General features: G+C 35.2%; 1 protein-coding gene across 3 annotated transcripts in view; it reads right to left on the minus strand.

Moving 5' to 3' along the window:
* Positions 1-23,871, minus strand: part of LOC137060852 (protein phosphatase 3 catalytic subunit alpha) — a 186,235-nt gene that overhangs the window by 47,419 nt on the left and 114,945 nt on the right. For all 3 annotated transcript variants that reach the window (XM_067432462.1, XM_067432460.1, XM_067432461.1), the window contains exons 5-6: positions 9,833-9,978; positions 4,420-4,559 (exon numbers count right to left, since the gene is read on the minus strand). In XM_067432462.1, the coding sequence (XP_067288563.1) occupies positions 4,420-4,559; positions 9,833-9,978 (286 nt within the window). The remainder of the gene's footprint in view (positions 1-4,419; positions 4,560-9,832; positions 9,979-23,871) is intronic.

Raw genomic sequence — 23,871 nt, forward strand, 5'->3', positions numbered from 1 at the left:
CTTGAGTTACGTAATCAGATTACTTTTTAAAGTAATTAGTAAAGTAACACATTACTTTTAAATTTTACAAGAAAATACACATTATATAAGCGTTACTTTTTCACATTTATCTGACTGACAGCTCTCTTCTCCCCATGTTAAGAAAAATCGAGAGTAAGTGCAAAGTTATTGTAGTTCAAGACTAAATGTGAGCATTTATCAGAGGTGGACAAAGTACACAACACTATTACTTGCGTAAAAGTAAAAATACTACTGGCCACATATTACTCCGCTACAAGTAAAAGTTCTAAAAATTGATTTTTAATTAAAAAATACATAAGTATTTGTTTTTTAAAAGTACTTAAGTATCAAAGGTAAATTTATTTTTTTCATGTCAATGCATTATTTTATTATAAATGCTCATGGTGGTTTAAGCCAGTTAGTGATGCTCCATCCGACATGCCAGCATAAGACTACCTTAAACTAATTTCAATTCTTTACAAAGCTCTTTACAAAGCTGCTGTCACTTAAAGTCTCAATGCACGGACCCTGTACTCTTATACACAGCCGAAATTCTCCCAACTGTTTACTTTTCTCTTATCTTTTCAGAAAACTGAAACACACTTTCTAAGTATGGCCATGGGTGCACAAACTGTGCCGAAGAACCGTCTTCTTCCATTTTGCTATAAACTGATCAGTGTTCAAAAAATGTTGGGAAATTTCACATGACCCTACAAGAGTAACTTTTAAAGTAGAAATAAATCATCCTGACTTTCAAAGCTACTACAGAAATGACTTTCGGCTTTGAGGACCTTGATAGAAATGTAATGGAGTAAAAAGTACAATATTTGTCTTTCAAAGGTAGTGAAGGTAAAGTCAAAGCCCCCCCCCCCCCCCCCCCCCCAAAAAAAAAATAAATAAATAAATAATACTCCAGTAAAGTACAGATACTCAAAAAGTGTACTTAAGTACAGTTCTCAAGTACATTTATTTAGCTAATGTCCACCTCTGGCATTTATTCATCTCACTAGCACAATAAAGATAAGTAACTTCTCAAAATGAATAAAATCATTCAAATGCAAAATCAGAATACTACAAAACCTCCAATAATTAAATAATAAATTCAACAAATAATTGTATGCATTTAATCTACCTTTATTGACCAATATTTTGATGCAAACTTCTGATGATTCAGGTAAACCAAAAGCAAAAATTACTTTAAACTTTTAGTTTTCATTGGTGAAGTAAGTTTTTTTTCCTCCTGTGTCTAGCTGAAAGGTTTTTTAAAGTTGCACCCTCTACTGTACTGCATTTTTACCTTGGCCTGAGGTTAATTATTAAATTTCGATGTGCATTTGTCTTTAAATTTGCACAAAAATAGAACTTATGTTATAAAAACAAAAGTTATGAAAAGTAACACAACTGTTGGTCCCCCTTGAAAACGAGATGTTGCATCTCAAGGGGCTTTCCATGAATAAAAATTTCACAAACTAACACAAAAGTAACGTAACACATTAATTTTTTACTAAATTAGCTACTTTTTAAAGCTACACTGTGCAACTTTTTTAGTTTATTCTTAGCTAAAATCACTTAGTTCATAAATATATGTTCCATTGAAAATAAATACGTGTTGAGGGTTCGGATGGCGGTCGCCATGTTGCTCCTCCATCTTGAAAGTACATTTGCCAAAGAGGGACATACCCGTAAATTCAAGCTTCGCTTTTCGCGTTTTTACACTCGATGGCACTGTGTCGAATGTGAAGAGGAGGATTGCTTGAGGCTGCTATATGATGATGGAGGATCACTCTTAAGCCCCTTTCACACTGCACGTCGGACCCGCAATATTCCCGGAACAATTGATTACCGAATTCGACCCGGGTCGGGGACCTAGTAACATTGCGGAATATGTATCAGAGTCGCCAAGGAAGCGGAAAAGAGAATTAAGACGGCAACGCGACAGGCAAATCAACAAGACAAAAGTAAATATTGGAGTGGCCTTTCCAAGATTGAAAGAGCTCATGAGGAGCAACGATTTTAAAAAGAACGCCGACGTTGCCTGCTTTCTTCTCGACAGGTAATATTAATTCAGCCAATTTGTGTATATTGGAAGTTTTATTGTTGCTTGGCTAATTATATCATGGTGTGTGGTGCATAACACTAGAATGACGTCTAGGATAGTTTTCCTCGCGTCAATGATGAAAAAGTATTGTTTACCTAATAACAAATCCGTGTTCTATGACGGATAACATGAGATTAATATTTTAATTGCATTATAATTTGTTTGCCTTACGCTAGTGGTGTTGTACAATATACAGAATAACGATAGCACTGATAAAAGTTACTTTACTAAGATTAGTTTGCATTCGTCTGGGAACCTGATAGCTGATGTTAGCAATGAACTGGTTAAAAATAACGAAAACGTAAAACTATTATTCATTTTACATTGATTAATTTGATCATAGATCATTTGGTAAATTAAATAACTGCAAATTATAATAGTTTTCAAAAATTACCTCATCACTTGAGTTGAAGCAACACTCACCGAAGAGGTCGAACTGGAAGCCATGACTAAATCGGCCACCGTAGGAGTTGAAACGAAATCGAAATTGAGAGGAGCAGAAACTATTATTCACTGGATGGTCATATACCTTTTCACCACTAGATGGGGGAAAATATCACACAGTGTAGCTTTAAGGAAGTAACGCAATATTGTAATGCATTACTTTTCAAAGTTATTTTCCCCAACACTGCTTGCATGTACACAAGCAACAGCAAAGACTTAAAGGGTTAGTTCACCCAAAAATGAAAACTGTGTCATTAATGACACCCTAATGTCGTTCCACACCCATAAGAACTCCGTTCATCTTCAGAACACAGCTTAAGATATTTTATATTTAGTCTGGGAGCTTTTCTGTTCCTCCAGTGAAAGTGTATGCACACTATACTGTCCATGTCCAGAAAGGGAATAAAAACATCATCAAAGTAGTCCATATGTGACATCAGTTGGTTAAAGGGTTACTTCAGCGATTAATATATGGCTTTGTATCAGTAGAAACCCTGGAGTATATTCAAATGATCGTGCTCCCCCCTCTTAAATCCCCCTGAGACGAGAGATTTATGCATTTTATTTCTGAAAAAATTCCTCTCGTGACGCAAATTGACGATATTTGCGTCACGAGAGGAATGTTTGCCCAGAGGCTAAAGACTACAGCCAGCAGAGGGAGCCATTTCCGCATGTTTTCAACTCGTGCATGGGGAATGGAGATCACACTTACAGCACAGCTCAGCTACAGGCATTAATTTAAACGGATGCTAAGCAATGTAAGTGTTTTAACTTCTCAAATTAATTTCTATGAAAGTTAAGCTTCCAAAGGCATGAACTGAAAACGCGTTGTGAATGTAATGTTTTGTTTTCAATCCACGAACAAAGATTAGAATGGTTATGAAAAAGCATATTGATTCATGACAAAAATATTATATATATATATATGTATACACACACACACACACACACACACACACACACACACACACACACACACACACACACACAGGCTCTGATAATCATCACAAATAGTATGTATTGCTTGCTCCATTTCTGTAAATTCTTTTAATGAATGACTTTCTCTCTGTACCCGTTGCTCTGGTCTTCGTCAACAACCGCTTGCACCACCTGCTGGTAAATTCGGCCGGATTATGCTCGGTAATCTACTGCTATTCCTGCAGTTCCCAGATGCAAACTGTTGAATTTTCTGTCAAATTTGAACCACTAAATTTGTGGAAGTGAATTTGTAAAGTGAAATAAAATGGACCTAAAATTGTCTGTCGAATATTATTGTTTGTATTTTTAAACAGTAATAATATTTTGGAAGTGAAATCTGAGAGGTAAATATGGATTATTGAATTTTTAAAAAACATCTGAAAGACGTCTGAAAAAAAAAAAAAAAAAAAAAAACGTTTTTCAGACATCAGATTTACCGTTTGCGATATCTTTTCTATTGCCAACTAAAGGTAACATCAAGTTTCCAAGTCCCATTGATACCTTTTGAAACTATATAGCCTATTTAAAATCTGAGCTCATATCATTCAATACAATGGCATTTTTTTATCAACAGAAACAGTGATGGTTCCATCAGCCCTTCTGTTGGTGAAGATGCCTGATTCACACAACCAGATTCATTCTGCTGCCATTATACAGCAGACAGACGCATGACATTTACTCCTTATTGAGGCAAAGCAATACATAGCATAAATCATCTTTATATAACAGTCACTAGAGAATCAAACAATACAGTGCCACTGGATAATGGTTCTTGGTTCTTCTTATATTCATGCTCATAGACCACATGCCTCTTTGTATGCCATCTATTCTGTGATATGAAGGGCTTTGGAAAGATGCAGAGGAGGCAGAAAATATTTTATTTGTAGTGCTTTTGGTACCTGTAGAAATAGGAGCAGCCTCTCACTGTGTTGTGTGTGAAATGTTCCTGGGTCTTCTCGTTGCCAAAATCCTCTAGTGGGTCCGACCAAAGCAAGTCACACATTGGTCCATATGCAGGAGGCTCTTTGAATCTGTCTAACTGGAAAAGGTAAATACACTATATACTACAGAGTACTCCCGGGTTAGTTAAAGCGTCATTATTATCAGAAAACAAACAAACAAACAAACAAACAAACAAACAAACAAACACAGAGCAACGAGCTAAAACAGCTTTTTGGGATTTTTATGGTCACAGTTTAGATTAGGGTACTACGGTGACGCATTGCTGGCCCATACATATGATTTTTTTCCACTCAATTATGTCGTAATAATGAGATCTTATGTCGTTTAAAAGACATCTTTTCTAGTAATAACGAGATCTTATGAGGCTTTAACGACATCTTTTCTTGTAATAATAAGATCTTATGTCATAAAAACGACATAATTTTCTTGTTAAAACAACATATATTTTCTCCTAATAAGGACATGTGTTGTATAGTGATGTGTAGCAACAAAATATGCCATTTACCCACATTAGAGATTTGTTGAAGTTGAGCCCTGAGTTGAACCCAAGTATATACACTTGGGAAAGACTTAAGAAATAAACCCAGGTAAATCGCACTGGCGTCTCATTCCCATTTTATTAAAAATACTGGTAAAAACGAAATGCTTACAAACAGTAGCAAAATGTAGCTATTTTAGGCAGTTTCCACAACAAATCCTTTAAATGTAATGAAATTCACAACAAGAATGAAAAATATAAATGTAAAACAAATATTAATTATGCCATTCATTAGTCTTCAAACTATTTATTTTAAAGCCAAAAGCGAATTAGGCCAGCCTAAAGCGAAACTGAAAACCGAGTTGCTCCTTTCTCATTCTGCACAAATCCAAATATTTATATATTCACTCTTGGGTGCTAAACTATGTATTATCAATGGTTTGTATGACTCGTGTCCCAGTCTAAAACAACATTCACATGAGCAAAAACGTGTTTAGAATAACAACACTGCACTGTAGAGTGGCAGTCACGATTAGGCCACAACAGACAGTATAAATTAAGCCAAATAACTTTTTCTGGTTTGTTTGACTGCATTCTCAGTTTGATGATGAATAGACTGTGGAATTTGGATTTTTCTTCCTTGGCCCTATAGCAGTGTAACAACTTAAAATAACCTACTAATTTATTCATGGTATTGTCTATATAGACTAGCCTACTTGTTGTAGAAGCATATTTGAGTTCATTTATTATAAATTGTGTATTTGTTTATTATTATTATTATTATTATTATTATTATTATTATTATTATTATTAGGCCATGATCATATTTATTTATAACAATTAATTACCGTGTCCTTGTCGGGTTGTAGGTAGTCACCGCTAAGGGCAACATTTTTAATTTGCATGTTTTTTTGTTTGTTTTTTGTTTGTTTTTACCACAATATAATTTTGCTTGGATTTTTATTTTTGTTGGAAATATGAACTGAATTTAGAAATGCTTTTGAAATCAAATGAAAAACAAAATATATACATTTTAAATTAAGACATTTCAAGTGGGGTGCATGCAAAATCAGAATGCAATGCCTTTGTTGTTATTTTGTTTTGTTATTTAGTGTACTCAAATAATTAAAGACAGTTTATATTTTATAATTATGTCTTGAACTTATCTGTATGGATACAAATGACGAGTATTGTGAGTTGCTTTCACTGCCATTAAGTGACTGACTTTGATATTTGAACAGTGTTTATGATAAAACTGGGTTGCAGTGACATTAATTTCTTAATTTATGTCAGGAGTGCATTATAATCGATCTGTAATGAATAGGGGTGTAAAGATACACTTGTATCACGATTCGATATGTATCTCGATACTGAACTAACGATACAATATGAATACTGATATTTTAAAGCAAAAAAAAAGTTTTTATTTTATTTTTTATTTTGTACCTTTGTATTATCATATATTATTATTTGTGTTTTTAATTATCAGGACCCACAAATATTCCCCCATTGCATTATTACACATTATATTCAACATTATGTATAACTGTTGTATGATTCTATGTAATAAGATTATTAATGCAATAATGTCACTGAAACTCTAAACTTTATTATTCATGCTTTCAATGCAGGCAGTATCTCTCCCCATGCCTGCTATGCCCTGCCTCTCCCGCTATTAATGCAATATGTAAGAATGAACCATCTGGAATGCTTTGAATATTCATACTACTAAAACTAAATGTGATCTGGTGATTTAAATGATGTTTGCGCCCTAACTGAGGAGCGCCGTTCCGCCAGCGTGTGCACTTCAGATGATCAATGCAATCCATCAGAGTTCTTATTACAAGAAAGCTCGTCAGAATGACCGCTCTCAAACTGTAAACGTCTAGTTCATCCAATAATTTTAATTCTGCATTTACTCCCTCTCATGTTGTTTTCGTGCGTCATGCAATCATTTAAACGTCCGTGTTTACTATGTGAGTTATAAATATATTCATCACAAAGCCATTGTGTGTCTTCAGAAGACTTGAAGACTAAAGAAGATTTAGATTAGACACTTGATTAGTTATTTTTACATGCCTTTATGACATTCTTTGCATCCTTTATGTTTGAGAGGAATGGACTTTAAAAATGGAGGGACAGAAATCCCTCAGGTTTCATAAAGAATATCTTCATTTGTGTTTGGAAGTTAATTAAAAAAACGACATGATGACAGAGTTTACATTTGTGGTAGCCTACATTTGTTAATTTGTGTTTGGGTGAATTATACCTTATAAATAGGCCGACTACAGCAAGTTGAGATAAAAAATATAAAATAACTCTATATCACAAATCATATAGTTTCCATCAACGATACATATAGTCATATTTTATACCCCTAGTTATGAATTATATTTTTAATGGAAAATCACATGCTGTCTGAGTAATTGTGAGTATTCAGCTGTAAACCCTCAAGTGTTGGCTTTCTAAGTTCATATTGGTTATGTGTATATTCAGAATAACTTATGAGCAGCTGTCTTTTTACTATGAGTATGTCTAAATGCTGCATTTGCCAAATCAGGGGGTGACAGGCAAGGGGTTAATACATGTCTTATTATCTTAATTACAGGCCTATAGATAGTTATGATATTTGTGGCTGCACTGGGATCCATCAAAATTACGCCACTAAAGCTAATCACGAGTGGTTCATTTAGAAGATGGCGATCTGTTAATTGTTAATTAACTGTAAGCTACATTAATAAACTACACAAATTTTGTGCTATGGGCATTCTGCCACTGATACAGGCAGCAAAAGATTACTCTGAGCTTGCTTCTACCTTTCAAACATGGAGGTGACAAAGGCACATATGCTTTATAATTTCTCTAATGTGGATAAAGGCATTTTATCATACAAATGTCCTTATTAGGAGAAAATATATGTTGTTTTAACAAGAAAATTATGTAGTTTTTACAGAATATCTCATTACTACGAGAAAATATGTTGTTAAAACAACATAAGACCTCATTATTACGACATAATGAGTGAGTGGAAAAAAATATATGTATGTGGCAGCAATGCGTCACCGTAGGGTACAAATTACTTACTGTTAACAATGACTTTTGCCTCAAACTCCTAATTACAGCTTATTAAATGTTAGTAAAGTAGTTGTAAAATTTAGATATTGGTTAGGAATTGGGCATGATTAGGGAATGTAGAATATGGTCATGCAGAATAAGGCATTATGATGTACTTTATAAGTAAAAAAAGTCAATATCATAGTAATAGGCAACAACAAATACTAATTTTAACATAAAAGTTGCTTATCAATCTCATGTAAAATTACAGAAATATGTATATTAAGCACCTTTTTAAAATTACTATATGGCCACATAAGAAAAGCATTGCATTTTAGGACCAGATTTACTAAAGACATATAATCATACTTTCTTGTACAAATTAGTGTGAGAGGGCAATTACAAAAAAGCACAGTTGGGAGTGGGACATTCTGTGTGTGATCTATTGACAGCATGTAAATTAAAGAACATAGACAACCAGATCATTTCCATAATGACCAAAGCAATCTACCCAGAGCAGCACAAATTAGCATCTGGTTTAAGACATCTGTTTTTTTGGCGTTAAATAACGTTGCAAATACCAGTAAATTGACTAGCACAGACCTTAGTAAATCACCTCGCATGATTAATTTAAATACTCTGTTTCCATAAATTTTGCATCTGAAAGGGAAACTCCTTTGGAAAAAGAAAAAAGAAAAAGAAAAGACCAGCTTTAAAAATAACCATGTCCATGCCTTTTGGGGGGCATTTCAGGTTTCTTTAGTAAATCCTGACAGTAGTTTTTTAAAGCCAAAAGATTACTATATGCTTTAAAGATTACTACAGAGGTATTTTCTGTTGGACTAAGGCCGTATGTCCACCAAAGTGTTTTTAACCAGCTGAAAAAGCTAGGCGCTGTGCTCAAGATATTTCTAAAAGAAATTGAATACGCCAGCCAGTTGCGTGAAAAAATGCTTTGGTGGACACACAGCCTAAGTCTAACACACTGCCAGTCACTGCCAAACCAAAGTTTATGTTTTTCTACAAGGCTAACATGTCCTTTTTGATAATAGTTTGGACATCTTTTTTTACTGCATTTAAAGGAATATAGATTAACTACATTAGCAGTGGATCAAATTAATAAATCATCCACAGATTAAAACCAAACTGAATTAAGATCTCAGTATATATGATATGAACTGAATTGGTTAAGGACTTTCCCTAATCATCAGAGCATTTGATCTCATCCGTGAAAGCAGCTGGGCTTTGACCAAATCACCTCAAATTTTAATAATTGCTTTCTTAATAGATTTATTTTTTTCACTTAGCAGGGGAGCGAGAAGGGAAAGGTAAACAATTTGCTTCTACAAATTAAAGCCAAATTTAGGGAGAAAGAAACATAAGATAACTGCTTTTGAAATAAGAAAATTTAATAGAGAGAAGAACAGTGGCTATTTATTTTCCAGAGTAAACAGATCATTGAAATTTGATTTTCTAGATTACAATTAGTGATGAAAAGAACAAATCTTAGATTCATAATTTGTGTTCTGAACTGCAAGAACCTGACTATAAGTTTTTTTTTTTTTTAATGGCATTTGTGTGGTAATGAACATGGTTAGTACTGTATCTTCTGGTGAGAGACTGATCACGTGTTTTTAATGAGAGTTAATGTTACTGTCTCTTTTCGGTGGACTAACAAGTAGGAATGCTTTTTCCTTGATGATCACTTTACTTGCAGATAGAATGACATTTAGCACTCCAAAGCACTACTGTTAATAGAATAATAAATCAAAGGCTGGTTCATTAAACAGAAAAATGACAGTTTGTTATATACATACTTTCCTGATGTCATCAAGGTTTGTGATTTCAGGGGACAGTCCTCCATGCACACACAGGAATTGCTGGTTCATGAGCGCTGCCAGGGGAAGACAGTCAAAAGCATCCATACACGCATCGTACACCCGCTCCGAATACTTAATTCTACCTGTCAAGGGATGAAGAAGGAACAACCAGATGAGATGGAGGGAAAAGAAAAGGACTGTCAGCTAAACCAAACATTAACACACTCTCAACTCTTCCATCAAGCCCATCCACACACTTCCAATAAACAAAAGCAAACATAGCTTTAATATGAGGTAAAGGATTTTTGACCCAATCCAAAAGCAATAGTTTTTACATGTGTATATTAAGATAAGCCAATAGAATGTCTGACTTTAAATACTGAGTCAATAAGGGGCTTTAATTATAGCTAGAAATAACAGAAAATAGATTGTAGTAATAATTTGTACATTTATATAGGGCTTTTTTCAACACTCAAAAGGCTTTACATGGAAAAAATCACTTTGACCACAACCAATGTGTAGCATCCACCTGTATGATGCGATGGCAGCCATAGTGCGCCAGAACATCCACCACACACAATCTTTTTGGTGGAGAGGAGATGGAGGGGATAATGTAAATGATAAATCCTGTTTGAAATTTGTGCTGGCTATTGTATCATTGTTATTTACATTTAGACACATTCTAAACTCTATTGGAGTTAGGCAACAGAGCCATAGAGCCATAGAAAAAGATAGTTGCTGCACTCTTGATCTCGCCGCCACATGGTTCATAGAGCACTCAATAGTTCCAAACAATGATGCCATCATATACAGAATTTACCCAAGAAAGAAGCTTTAAATTTTCTATTAATATTCCTGATAGGTTCTTTACTACTGTTGCTAACAATTTGATAAAGGAGTTACATGTTCAGACAAGTTTTATATAATGACAAATAAAGAAGTATTATGCTAATTGTGGTGTCACTTCAGGAGGTTTTTCATCTAATAAGGTTTCAGGTTCCGTTTATAAGAAATTAATAGATCTGAAATGCAATAAAGCGACAGGTTTAGATAATATTCCAATAAGGTTTATTAAAGATTCAGCTAATTTTATAACCCCTGTGGTCACTCACATTTTAAATCTCTCTATATACCAAGCTAAGGTACCTGATGAATTAAAACAAGCAAGAGTTTCCCACCTTTTAAAGAAAGGGAGTAGGTTTGAGTGTAACAATTATAGGCCTGTGTCAATTCTATCTTCCTTGTCCAAGGTGTTTGAAAAGATTTTATTTGACCAAATTGAAGAATATATTTCTAAATTTAATATTTTGTATGAACTTCAGTCTGGCTTTAGGAGGATGCACTCCACTGAGACAACAATTTTGTATCTGACAGATTTCATAAATAAAAAAATGGATAAAGGTAAATTAAGTGGGATGGTATTGCTTGATTTACAGAAAGCCTTTGACAATGTTGACTATAATATTTTGTTATTAAAATTAAAGGCAAGGGGTTTTACTCTAAATCATGTAAATGGATTAACTTTTATCTTTCAAATAGGTGTAAAATGGTATATTTAAATATTAGTTATTAGTGTTTTCAGATATTTTGCCCATATCTTGTGGAGTACCACAAGGTAGTGTATTGGGACCCTTACTTTTTTACTGTATATAAATGACCTAAAAATGGCCTGTTCTTGCCATCTTCTATTATATGCTGATGATGCAGCAATATTTGTTACTGATGAGGAGAAAGAAATAATAAAAAGTGAATTAAGTAGAGTGATTGCCAAAGTATCCGATTTTATTTTAATTTTTTTTTCAAAATAAGTTGTTTTTACATTTAGGTAAAACAGAAGCTATTTATTTGGTTCTGCAGCTAAATTGAGAAAATGTTCCAAATTAGAAGTGAGGGTTGGAGATCTGACAATTTATGCTAAGCAAGAAGTGAAATATTTAGGATTTACTTTAGATAATAAACTAACTGGGAATAGTATGACTGTTCAAGTGCATTATAAAGTTTGTAAACAAATAAAATTCTTAGCAAGACTTACCTTGATACACAAACCTTAAAATGTTAGCTGGTGCATTAGTGCAAGCACATTTTGATTATAGAGCAACTTTCTACTATAGTGGCTTTACTAAACGAATGAAAATTAAATTACAGACTCCTCAGAACAAGAAGAATTATTCCAATGTGTAGAATGTGTAGAATTATTCCAGGCCTTCGTCCACTAATGCATTTAAATACTAATCATTTTAGGGAAATAGTGTTTTTAAAAGTGAAAAAGAGGGTAATTTTTCTTAAGTTGATGAAGGTGTATAAAATATTTCAGAGAAAAATGTTCCAAAGTACAGTATTTGTGTGACTACTATGTTTTCATAAGAGATGTTCATAGTTTTTCTACAAGGTCAAGAATAAAAAAAAAAAAATAAATAAAAAAAAAAGATTTAGTTTTTATATTCTAGTGCTGTTGCTTGGAATAAATTGCCTGACTGATTAAAACTAATTCAAGAAGAAGGTCCTTTTAGAAGAGAAGTTAAAAGATGACATTTTAACGATGTTTGAGGTATTATGTGTATGTGGTTGTGTTGATCTCATTCCCATTATGAACTGCTCATCTATTTTTGAACTCTAAGGACCACAAAGGATATAAGCCTTTGGCTTTTTTGTTTATTTTATCCTCAACAGTTTTAAAAATATATATATATATATATATATGTATGAAATGGTATTTTGGGCTTGATTGTACTTGTTTTAAAATGTAATTGTTAAAAAAAAAAAAAAAAAAAAAAAAAAAAAAAAGAATTCAGTAATTTGCCAGTAAGTGTGCTTGTGATACACTGAAAAGAATGGGGTTCATTGCAGAAACGATTGGCTGTTTGGAACTATTGGTTGCTCCATGACATGCTTTACTTCCACATTCCTCAGTTCCTATGGAATCCTATGGGAGTGTCATATAAATAATGCCATAAAATCTCAAAATATGCATTAATTTTTATTTCATCAATTTTCCAGCGAGTGCACTTGAGATAGCCTTACACTGAAATGAATGGTGTTTATTGCTGGAATTATTGGTCGCTCCGTGACACGCGCTCTGCATTCCTCAGTTCCTATGGAAGTGTCCTAATCACTGATCTATCTATATAGTTGGATATATAGAGAGAGTTATAGATATATAGAGTTATATAGATATATAGATTTATATAGATCAGTGGTTGTAACTCTGTTTTTCAGCGGCACTGGCCAAAACGTGATTGGTTGGAGCGTGCTACGATTGGTCAGCACGATATGGCCGTGATCTGATTGGCTTAAGTAGACAGTGGGTGGAGTCTACATATTTGTGGATTATTTTGAGTCTAGACGCTAGAAATTTTTCAAAATCCACGTGCTGTTCTGCGATCCACAAATGCGCAAGACGAGATCCACAAATGCAGAGGAAGCCATTAACAAATGCACAGGAAGCGATTCACAAATGAATGCAATTTATGCAAGGCAGAGTTGTGTGTTTTTGACATGTGTGGATTTTTTTGTTACTCACAAATATCATTGTATTTATTTGTGAATCTAATTTACTTTTGTGAAACTCCAGCATATATTTGTGGATCTCATTCTATTGATTTGTGAAATTATTTATTTTTTTGTGAATCGCTTTACATTTATTTGTGGATAACAATATATTTGTTTGGAATAATGCAACAATATTACCCCCATATGATTTAGACTGCATCATAGTACTGACTGCTCTAATTAGAGGTCCAAACGGTTTGCTTATTGGATCTTTATGCTGCATTTTACTGCCCATAACATTCTTTTGAATAGACTCTCAAATTGTGTTGGCATAAGTGGAATTGCATTGGCATGGTTTAAATTATACTTATTTGACCGTTATCAGTTTGTAGCAATACGAAGAGATATACCAATCACAAGTTTAGTATGGAGTAGTGCAAGGCTCAGTGCTAAGACAGTTGCTTTTCACCATATACATCAGTGGTTTTCAAACTTTTTTTAAAGCGACCCTCTTTTTTTTTCCTCCAGTTGTCGCGACTCATAGGCCTACAACCATTTACATTCAAATAAGTCAAGCCAAGCATAACAATACTTGTATACAATGGGCCATTTGACTGTATTCTCCATTCAATGATCCTTGATACGTTCGCAACGCAGAGTTGATTCTGCACTAATTTGATAGCTGGCCTATCTATGGGACGCTAATTAACTGGTTAACCGTAACCAACAAGACTTTTGAAAGAGAGAGAAAAACAGGTAAGTCACGTAAGTCGCATTTGATTGCATTCAGAAATAATACCAGTCAATAAACCGATATACTGTACACTACAAACATTAAAGGGTCCCGTTCTTCGCGTATTTTCAAAGCTTTGATTATGTTTACAGTGTGCAATATAACATGAGTTCATGTTTCACGTGTAAAAAAAAAGACAGTATTTTTCACACAATTTACTTATCTGTACAGCGCTGTTTGTTCTGTCCTACAAACGGGCCTGATTTCCTTGATCTATGAAGTCCCTCCTTCAGAAACACATAACGAGTTCTGATTGGGCAAGCGCTTCCTGTGTTGTGATTGGACAGCAGCTTAACGCACTTTGCCCGGAAAGGTCCCGCCTCTTACCATAACGGGGAGATGCAAGCGCTGAATGCGCGTTCTTTTCCACATGATTTTGCGTGTTCTTGTGGGCGGAGGGTTAGTCAACAAACGGTTCTAGTGACGTTATTCCTGAAGGAAGGGCAGGGGTGTAGTCCAAATCGGCCGTTCGCTGTAGACTTTGAAAGGGAACTTCTGTTAAATAAAATATCTCGCTTGGCATTGAACTTTGAGCTTTATAATTTTACAGGTATTTTTTATGCTCCAACAGCAACATTTCACACTAACTAAAGTTTGAAAGATGGAATCGTAAAGAACAAGACCTTTAAACACTATAAACATAGGTTATTTTAGTTCCCCTCACTCCACAACAAATCCTTCAAATTTAATGGTATTCAGAACAGAAGGCTATAACTATATAATGCCAAAACGAAATAAACTAATGAGGAACTGAAAGTAACCAGCGTTATACTCACGCAGCCTAACTCCCTTATTCGAGTCAAATGTTTCCATATTCACATTGTATTTGGATGCTAAACCATTATTTATTATTGGCTTTGGCTACTTAACTCGCATCCCAATATATATATATATATATATATATATATATATATATATATATATATATATATATATATATATATATATATGTATATATATATATATATATATATATATATATATATATATATATATATATATATATAATAACAAAGAAAGTTTAGACATTATGAAATATTCATTGTGCAGTAATTTTTATTGATAACAGAGCTTTGTGAGATCGAGTTGATCTGAGATGATAGCTTTTTTGGAATTACGAGCGCACACGCTTCACTGTAAAAAAATATTGTTGGTTTTTGTTGGTTTAACTTAAAAAAGTAAGTAACCTGGTTGCCTTAAAATTTTGAGTTTATTGAAATTAAAAATTTGAGTTGATACAATGAAGGAAATTTGTTTAAGATATAGAAACTCTAAATATTTTTGTATCTGAACCACATAAAAACAATTGATAAATCATGAAAATAGCACTATTTGGCATGTTTCACTGCGTCATCAGAAATAAAACACACACAGTTCCCCAATATGCTCACAAAATCTTTTAATAATATTTGAATAAAGGTTGTCGAATCTCACAAAATGTTCATTGTATTAACTCAAAATTTTAATTTCAATGAACTCAAAATTTTAAGGCAACCAGGTAACTTTTTTTCTAAAAATTTTTTTACAGTGTTGCTTTTATGTTAAATGACTTGAAATAGTGTCATGGACGTACAGAAAAAAAAAAAACATGAATATTGAGAGCGGGTCTCTACTTGGAAACACCTCAGTGGGTGCTCACGCTGAAACACACTGAAACTACTGACTATTCAAACTGAGCTGTGTAACTTTTTATACTTTGGCTATTTTATTTTGATAATGAACTGACTGCAATGTCAAGTTTGTTTGTTTTTATTTGATTGGGACAGTGCATGTTAATGAACACAACATGGAATACATGCATGTAAACATGCCGGATTGTAGCCGAGGGCTAATTTCCATCCGTAGTCCTACGAGCTAAGGTCACATAGCTCACAAAAACAACCGTTATAAAATATCCTATAAACTATATCTACATAAGAATCAAAAATTAATTAGTCATCAGAAATACATCCATATGCACATGACGAGATACAAAAGTTAAAATACGACACAACATACTCACTAATGTGTGCAACTTTGGTTTGCCCATAACCATTTTTAGGGCCCAAGCCCTGAAAGGGCGAAGAGCCCTATTGTTCTTCTAAGGATTATTAGGGCCCAAGCCCTGAAAGGGCGCAGAGCCCTATTGTTCTTCTAAGGATTATTATTATTATTATTATTATTATTATTATCTTTTCGCCTTTTGGGCATTTTTGGGGCACTTAACATGCTCGAAAACTCTTGAAACTTTGCACACGCATCGGAATGCGCGGCCAACAGGGTCTGGCAGAGGCCTTTGACCCGGGCGTGGCAGGGGGGCTCAACAGCGCCCCCTTGAAAAACAGGGTCTATATATTAAACACACTTGCACGTACATGTATGAAACTCGGTACACTTATAGATCTCATCGGGCCAAACAACTTCCGCACTCATAGTCATAAGCTTCGCCCAACAGGAAGTGAGCTATTATGGGTTGTTCGGAAAACGCATGCTCTGGAATTTGCGATACTCCTCCTAGACGATTCACCCGATCAGCACCAAACTCGGTCAGCATGAAGTCAAGACACTGAGGATGCCAAATTGCAAGCAACTTTTTGATACCTCGAACGGTTTGGCCGTGGCGAAGAGACAAATTTATGGCGAGAAAAGGGAAACAGGAAGTGTGTTATAACTTTTGCATACATTAATTCATTTTGATGAAACTTCAGCTGTGTGTTCGTTGTAAGAGGCCGATCACATGGATATGACTTTTGTGAGTCAAAGTTATAGCGCCACCAACTGGCAGCAGGAAGTGTGTCACTTTTGTCCAAAGTGGGGGGGTTAGTTTTATCTACATTCACCAAACTCGGTATATATATTGTACGTTTCGAGCCGGACAACTTTCTAATTTACAGTCATTAGCTCTGACCAACAGGAAGTCAGATAATTTGGTTGGAAGATAACAAGAAGTGGCAAAGCGAGCTCTGAGTTTTTACCATCTCCTCAAAAGCGATTCATTCAATCTCCTCCAAACTCGGACAACATGAAGTAAATATACAGAAGATGCTAAAATGCGAACGGTTATTGGATATCTCAAACGGTGGTCCCGTAGCAAAAGCCTAAAAAACACAAAATAAGAACACAAGTGCCTGGTTCATAAATAAGGCTATACTCCCACCTGCTGGTTATTCTCTATATCACACTGTTTTTTTTTTTTTTTTTTTTTAAACACTTATGCTCTCACTTAAATGACCAGTAGAGGGCAATATTGTATAAGTTTTCAAGCAAAAAAACCTTACCTCTGTGTGTGTGTGTGTGTGTGAATGGTTTTCTAGCCTGGTGGGGACTTAAACCTGAATGTACACAGACTCATGGGGACTTCCCAATGGGTACAAAAGCTTATAAATCAGACAGAATGAGTTCTTTTGAAAAGGTGAAAACGCAGAAAGTTGTGTGATGGGTAGGTTTAGGGGCAGGAGCAGTGTATGAGGACAGAATATATGGTTTGTACAGCATAAAAACCATTACATCTATGGTGAGTCCCCAGAAAAAGATAGTGAACCAGACATGAGTGTGTGTGTGTGTGAGGGGCAGGGGTGGGGGGGTGAAGGGGGTGTTGTGGATGGGGGGATGGGCTGAGCTGATTTGAGTTGCCTGCAGCATACTTCAGCATTACTACTGTGTGTGTGTGTGTGTGTGTGTGTGTGTGTGTGTGTGTGTGTGTGTGTGTGTGTGTGTGTGCGTGTGCGTGTGTGCGTGTTCTTTTTTCTAGCCTGGTGGGGACTTCAACCTGAATGCACACAAACTCATAGGGACACGTGTCACTGATTTCTACAGTGTGTGTGTGTGTGTGTGTGTGTGTGTGTGTGTGTGTGTGTGTGTGTGTGTGTGTGTGTGTGTGCGTGTGTTCTTTTTTCTAGCCTGGTGGGGACTTCAACCTGAATGCACACAGACTCATGGGGACACGTGTCACTGATTTCTACAGTGTGTGTGTGTGTGTGTGTGTGTGTGTGTGTGTGTGTGTGTGTGTGCGTGTGTTCTTTTTTCTAGCCTGGTGGGGACTTCAACCTGAATGCACACAGACTTATGGGGACACGTGTCACTGATTTCTACAGTGTGTGTGTGTGTGAGCCACTCTTCTGTCTAAAAAGATTACCTCTCAATGCTGTGCTTTGGCCTGCATTAAAGGATAAAACATTTTATTCTGGGTTTGAATAAAAAAATTCATGTATAAAACCAGTTTATTTGTAGGGCATTGACAATATTGTTTTATATAATTAGTTAAATAATTGTGTTAATACAAATAATTATTAATAAAAAATATAAATATAAAAAAAATTACTAACAAAAGAAAAAAACACATTTAATTGTCTTTAAAAAAAAAAGTAGTGTGTGTAACTTAAAAAATGAGAAGATTAATGCCTTATGTTTAAATATAAATATAGAATAACCAGAAGGTGGAAGTGTAGCCTTATTTAGTAACCAGGTTGGATATGTCCTAGGGAACACTGTTTTGAAGATAAAACTATTGTTGTCATTGCAAAACAGTGTTTTCAGACAGTGAAATAAAAACAATGATCTCTCACTCTTTAGATTTTGTGTCTGTCATTCCCCTCCCCCCTCACTCTCCCTCTCTCAGGATCACTGTGTGTGTGTGTGTGTGTGTGTGTGTGTGTGTGTGTGTGTGTGTGTGTGCGTGTGTGTGTGTGTGTGTGTGTGTGTGTGTGTGTGTGTGGAGGGGGTCTCTCTCACTCTGTGTATGTCGCCTTGTTTCTTGTTTTTCATAATTTAACCATTTCATATCATAGGCTATCAGCAATATCTATCACTTTATTGTGAAAAATAAGTTTAAAAAAATGTATTATATATATATTGAGCTGCAAAAAATACATTTGCACATAATTAAAAGTGATATCCTAATACTTTTAATTGTTTTCTATAACATGGGCTTTAAAGGAGGTCATGTGCTGTGTTTGCAAAGATCACGTATGACACCTCTTTAAACTAATTATTTATTGATAAAATTCAAATGGATAAAAAAAAAAAAATTCACATGATCTTATAAAAGTGGCTGTTTATAATAAACTTCTATAAATTTTATGCACGCATATTACTCTTACCTGACACTGATATTAAAATCATTGTTGCGGTCTCTGTGATTTGGCTTAATTTATTTTTAAGAGAAGTGTAAGAATAATACAACTTCAGCATTTGGACAGTATTCTGCACTCATTTGAAATTGACATTTGACATCATCTGACATAAAATTAATGAATAAAATGTAATTGATCTCAGAGATGTGACTGTTGTGGTTCCTGGTCATAGCAGCACCAGTTGCTGCAGTTAATGAGGTGAATTCAAATGACTTTGACATAGTCCTTTTATTTTTTCCCATATTAAATGCCTATTGGCCTGCTGCGCACAGTTAAGCTGATGCCACCGGGGTGGCGGTGCCACCGGCTTGGGCCCGTCATCGCTGCTCGCAGCTTTAATTATTATTATTATTATTATCTTTTCGCCTTTTGGGCATTTTTGGGGCCCTTCCCATGCTCGAAAACTCTTGAAACTTTGCACACGCATCGGAATGCGCGGCCAACAGGGTCTGGCAGAGGCCTTTGACCCGGGCGTGGCAGGGGGGCTCAACAGCGCCCCCTTGAAAAACTGGGTCTATATATTAAACACACTTTCACGTACATGTATGAAACTCGGTACACTTATAGATCTCATCGGGCCAAACAACTTCCGCACTCATAGTCATAAGCTTCGCCCAACAGGAAGTGAGCTATTATGGGTTGTTCGGAAAACGCATGCTCTGGAATTTGCGATACTCCTCCTAGACGATTCACCCGATCAGCACCAAACTCGGTCAGCCTGAAGTCAACACACTGAGGATGCTAAATTGCGAGCAACTTTTTGAAACCTCAAACGGTTTGGCCGTGGCGAAGAGACGAATTTATGGCGAGAAAAGGGAAACAGGAAGTGTGTTATAACTTTTGCATACATTAATTCATTTTGATGAAACTTCAGCTGTGTGTTCGTTGTAAGAGGCCGATCACATGGATATGACTTTTGTGAGTCAAAGTTATAGCGCCACCAATTGGCAGCAGGAAGTGTGTCACTTTTGTCCAAAGTGGGGGGGTTAGTTATATCTGCAGTCACCAAACTCGGTATATATATTGTACATTTCGAGCCGGACAACTTTCTAATTTACAGTCATTAGCTCTGACCAACAGGAAGTCAGATAATTTGGTTGGAAGATAACAAGAAGTCGAAAGCTAGCTCTGAGTTTTTCCCTTGTCCTCAAAAGCGATTCATTCAATCTCCTCCAAACTCGGACAACATGAAGTAAATATACAGAAGATGCTAAAATGCAAACGGTTATTGGATATCTCAAACGGTTTTCCCGTAGCAAAAGGCTAAAAAACACAAAATAGGGACACACGTGCCTGGTTCATAAATAAGGCTATACTCCCACCTGCTGGTTATTCTATATATCACACTGTTGTTTTTTTTTGTTTTTTTTTCAACACATGCTCTCCCTTAAATGTCCAGTAGAGGGCAATATTGTATAAGTTTTCAAGCAAAAAACCTTGCCTCTGTGTGTGTGTGTGTGAATGGTTTTCTAGCCTGCTGGGGACTTAAACCTGAATGCACACAGACTCATGGGGACTTCCCAATGGGTACAAAAGCTTATAAATCAGACAGAATGAGTTCTTTTGAAGAAAGTTTTGTGTGATGGGTAGGTTTAGGGGCAGGAGCAGTGTAGGATGACAGAATATATGGTTTGTACAGCATAAAAACCATTACATCTATGAGTCCCCAGAAAGATAGTGAACCAGACATGAGTGTGTGTGTGTATGTGTGTGTGTTTGTGGGTGGGTGTGTGTGTGTTGTGGATGGGGGATGGTGGATGGGCTTAACTGATAAGAGTTGCCTGCAGCATACTTCAGCATTACTACTGTGTGTGTGTGTTCGTGTGTGCGTGTGTGCGTGTGTGCGTGCGTGCGTGCGTGTGTGTGTGTTCTTTTTTCTAGCCTGGTGGGGACTTCAACCTGAATGCACACAGACTCATGGGGACACGTGTCACTGATTTCTACAGTGTGTGTGTGTGTGTGTGTGTGTGTGTGTGTGTGTGTGTGTGTGTGTGTGTGTGTGTGTGTGTGTGTGTGTGTGTGTGTGTGTGAGCCACTCTTCTGTCTAAAAAGATTACCTCTCAATGCTGTGCTCTGGCCTGCATTCAAGGATAAAAAAATTTATTCTGGGTTTGAATAAAAAAATGAATGTATAAAACCAGTTTATTTGTAGGGCATTGACAATATTGTTTTATATAATTAGTTAAATAATTCTGTTAATACAAATAATTATTAATAAAAAATATAAATATAAAAAAACATTACTAACAAAAGAAAAAACCCATTTAATTGTCTTTAAAAAAAAAAAAAGTAGTGTGTGTAACTTAAAAAATGAGAAGATTAATGCCTTTTGTTTAAGGACAAAAATGAGAACCAATGAGCTACCGGCATATAGAATAAACCAGAAGGTGGAAGTGTAGCCTTATTTAGTAACCAGGTTGGATATGTCCTATGAACACTGTTTTGAAGATTAAACTATTGTTATTGAAAAACAGTGTTTTCAGACAGTGAAATAAAAACAATGTTCGCTCACTGTTTAGATTTTGTGTCTGTCATTCCCCTCCCCCCTCACTCTCCCTCTCTCAGGATCACTCTATGTGTGTGTGTGGAGGGGGTCTCTCTCCCTCTCTCAGGATCACTCTATGTGTGTGTGTGTGTGTGTGTGTGTGTGGAGGGGGTCTCTCTCACTCTGTGTGTGTCGCCTTGTTTTTTTTTTTTTTTTCATAATTTAACCCTTTCATATCATAGGCTATATCAGCAATTTCTATCACTTTATTGTGAAAAATAAGTTTAAAAAATGTATTATATATATATATATATATATATATATATATATATATATATATATATATATTATATATATATATATATATATATATATATATATATATATATATATATATATATATATATATATATATAACACTGGTCTTCTGAACTTACAATATTTTGAGCTGCAAAAAATGCATTTGCACATAATTGGAAGTGACCTATTATATCCTAATACTTTTAATTGTTTTCTATCACATGAGCTTTAAAGAAGGTCATGTGCTGTGTTTGCAAAGATCACGTATGACACCTCTTTAAACTAATAATTTATTGATAGAATTCAAATGGATTAAAAAAATAATTTCACATGATCTTATAAAAGTGGCTGTTTATAATAAACTTCTATAAATGATATGCACGCATATTACTCTTACCTGACACTGATATTAAAATCATTGTTGCGGTCTCTGTGATTTGGCTTAATTTATTTTTAAGAGAAGTGTAAGGATAATACAACTTCAGCATTTGGACGGTATTCTGCACTCATTTTGAAATTGACATTTGACATCATCTAACATAAAATTAATGAATAAAATGTAATTGATCTCAGAGATGTGAGTGTTGTGGTTCCTGGTCATAGCAGCACCAGTTGCTGCAGTTAATGAGGTGAATTCAAATGACTTTGACATAGTCCCATTATTTATTTTTTCCCATATTAAATGCCTATTGCCTGCTGTGCACAGTTAAGCTGATGCCACCGGGGTGGCGGTGCCACCGGCTTGGGCCCGCCATCGCTGCTCGCAGCTTTAATTTTAATTGGACTTTGAACAAACTGTATGTAGGGCATTCTCTCAATGTTAGCGGAAGACTATTCCACATGTTCCCACCTCGGACAGACAGAACTGTCTGTCCAAAGGTGGTATACCTGTGGGGTATTATCAAGTCTCCTCTGGTGGAGGCTCGCGTGGTCCTTTGTGAAGAATCTTTAGTTTTAATAAAATCCTTCAGAGGTGAAGGAGCGAGGGAATGTAAAACCTTGTAAATCTGACAGGCCATTTTCAGATTAATCATATTATGAAAACCCAATAGTTTATGTTTTTTTAAAACATGACAGTAGTGATGTGATACTGATTTTTTATCAAATATTTTTAATGCCTTTTTGTTGAGACTTTCTATGGTTTGGAGTGTTGCTGGGCATGCAAGAGACCAGGTAGTCAAGCAATAGTCAAAATGAGAAATAATCATTGCAAAAAAATGCAATGCCATTGCAAAGTTTGCAATGCCATTGCAGTTCGCATGTTGTGTGCGCGTGAGCAGAGGAAACAAATAAAATCTGTGTCACACATTTATTTTCCTTTTTTTTTGTTGTTAATCTGTTAATAATTTATGTCAAATATATTTCATGTATTTATTCCTTTTATATAGGCCTATAGACTGATTTTATGAAAACAAATTTTTATTTAATTTTTAATGTAAGCTAATTTAATTTTTCTTAATTGTCCTGGCGACCCATTTTTTAAGGGACCCAGGGTTTGAAAACCACTGCTGTACATGCTACCACTGGAAGATATTAGAAAGCATGGCTTTAGTTTTCTTTTTTATGCTGATGATACTCAGCTATATATTTCTTTGTGCCCTCTGCCCTGACAAAACTTACTAATTCATAAGATTAACAGAATTCACAGCTGATAACAAAAATGGATGACTAGTAATTTCCTACAACTTAATCCTGAAATAACAGAATTTGAAATTTCAGCACAGAGTAACCTAGAATACCACCTAACACTTGATGGCTGCTCTCTCAAGTCCTTGTTTTCCAGTTAGGAACCTGGGTGTGCTCTTTGATACCAATCTTTCATTTGAAAGCCACTTTTCTAGCATCTGTAAAACTCCAT

This window comes from Pseudorasbora parva, chromosome 1 (assembly GCF_024679245.1).
Source record: "Pseudorasbora parva isolate DD20220531a chromosome 1, ASM2467924v1, whole genome shotgun sequence".
Lineage (NCBI taxonomy): Eukaryota > Metazoa > Chordata > Actinopteri > Cypriniformes > Gobionidae > Pseudorasbora > Pseudorasbora parva.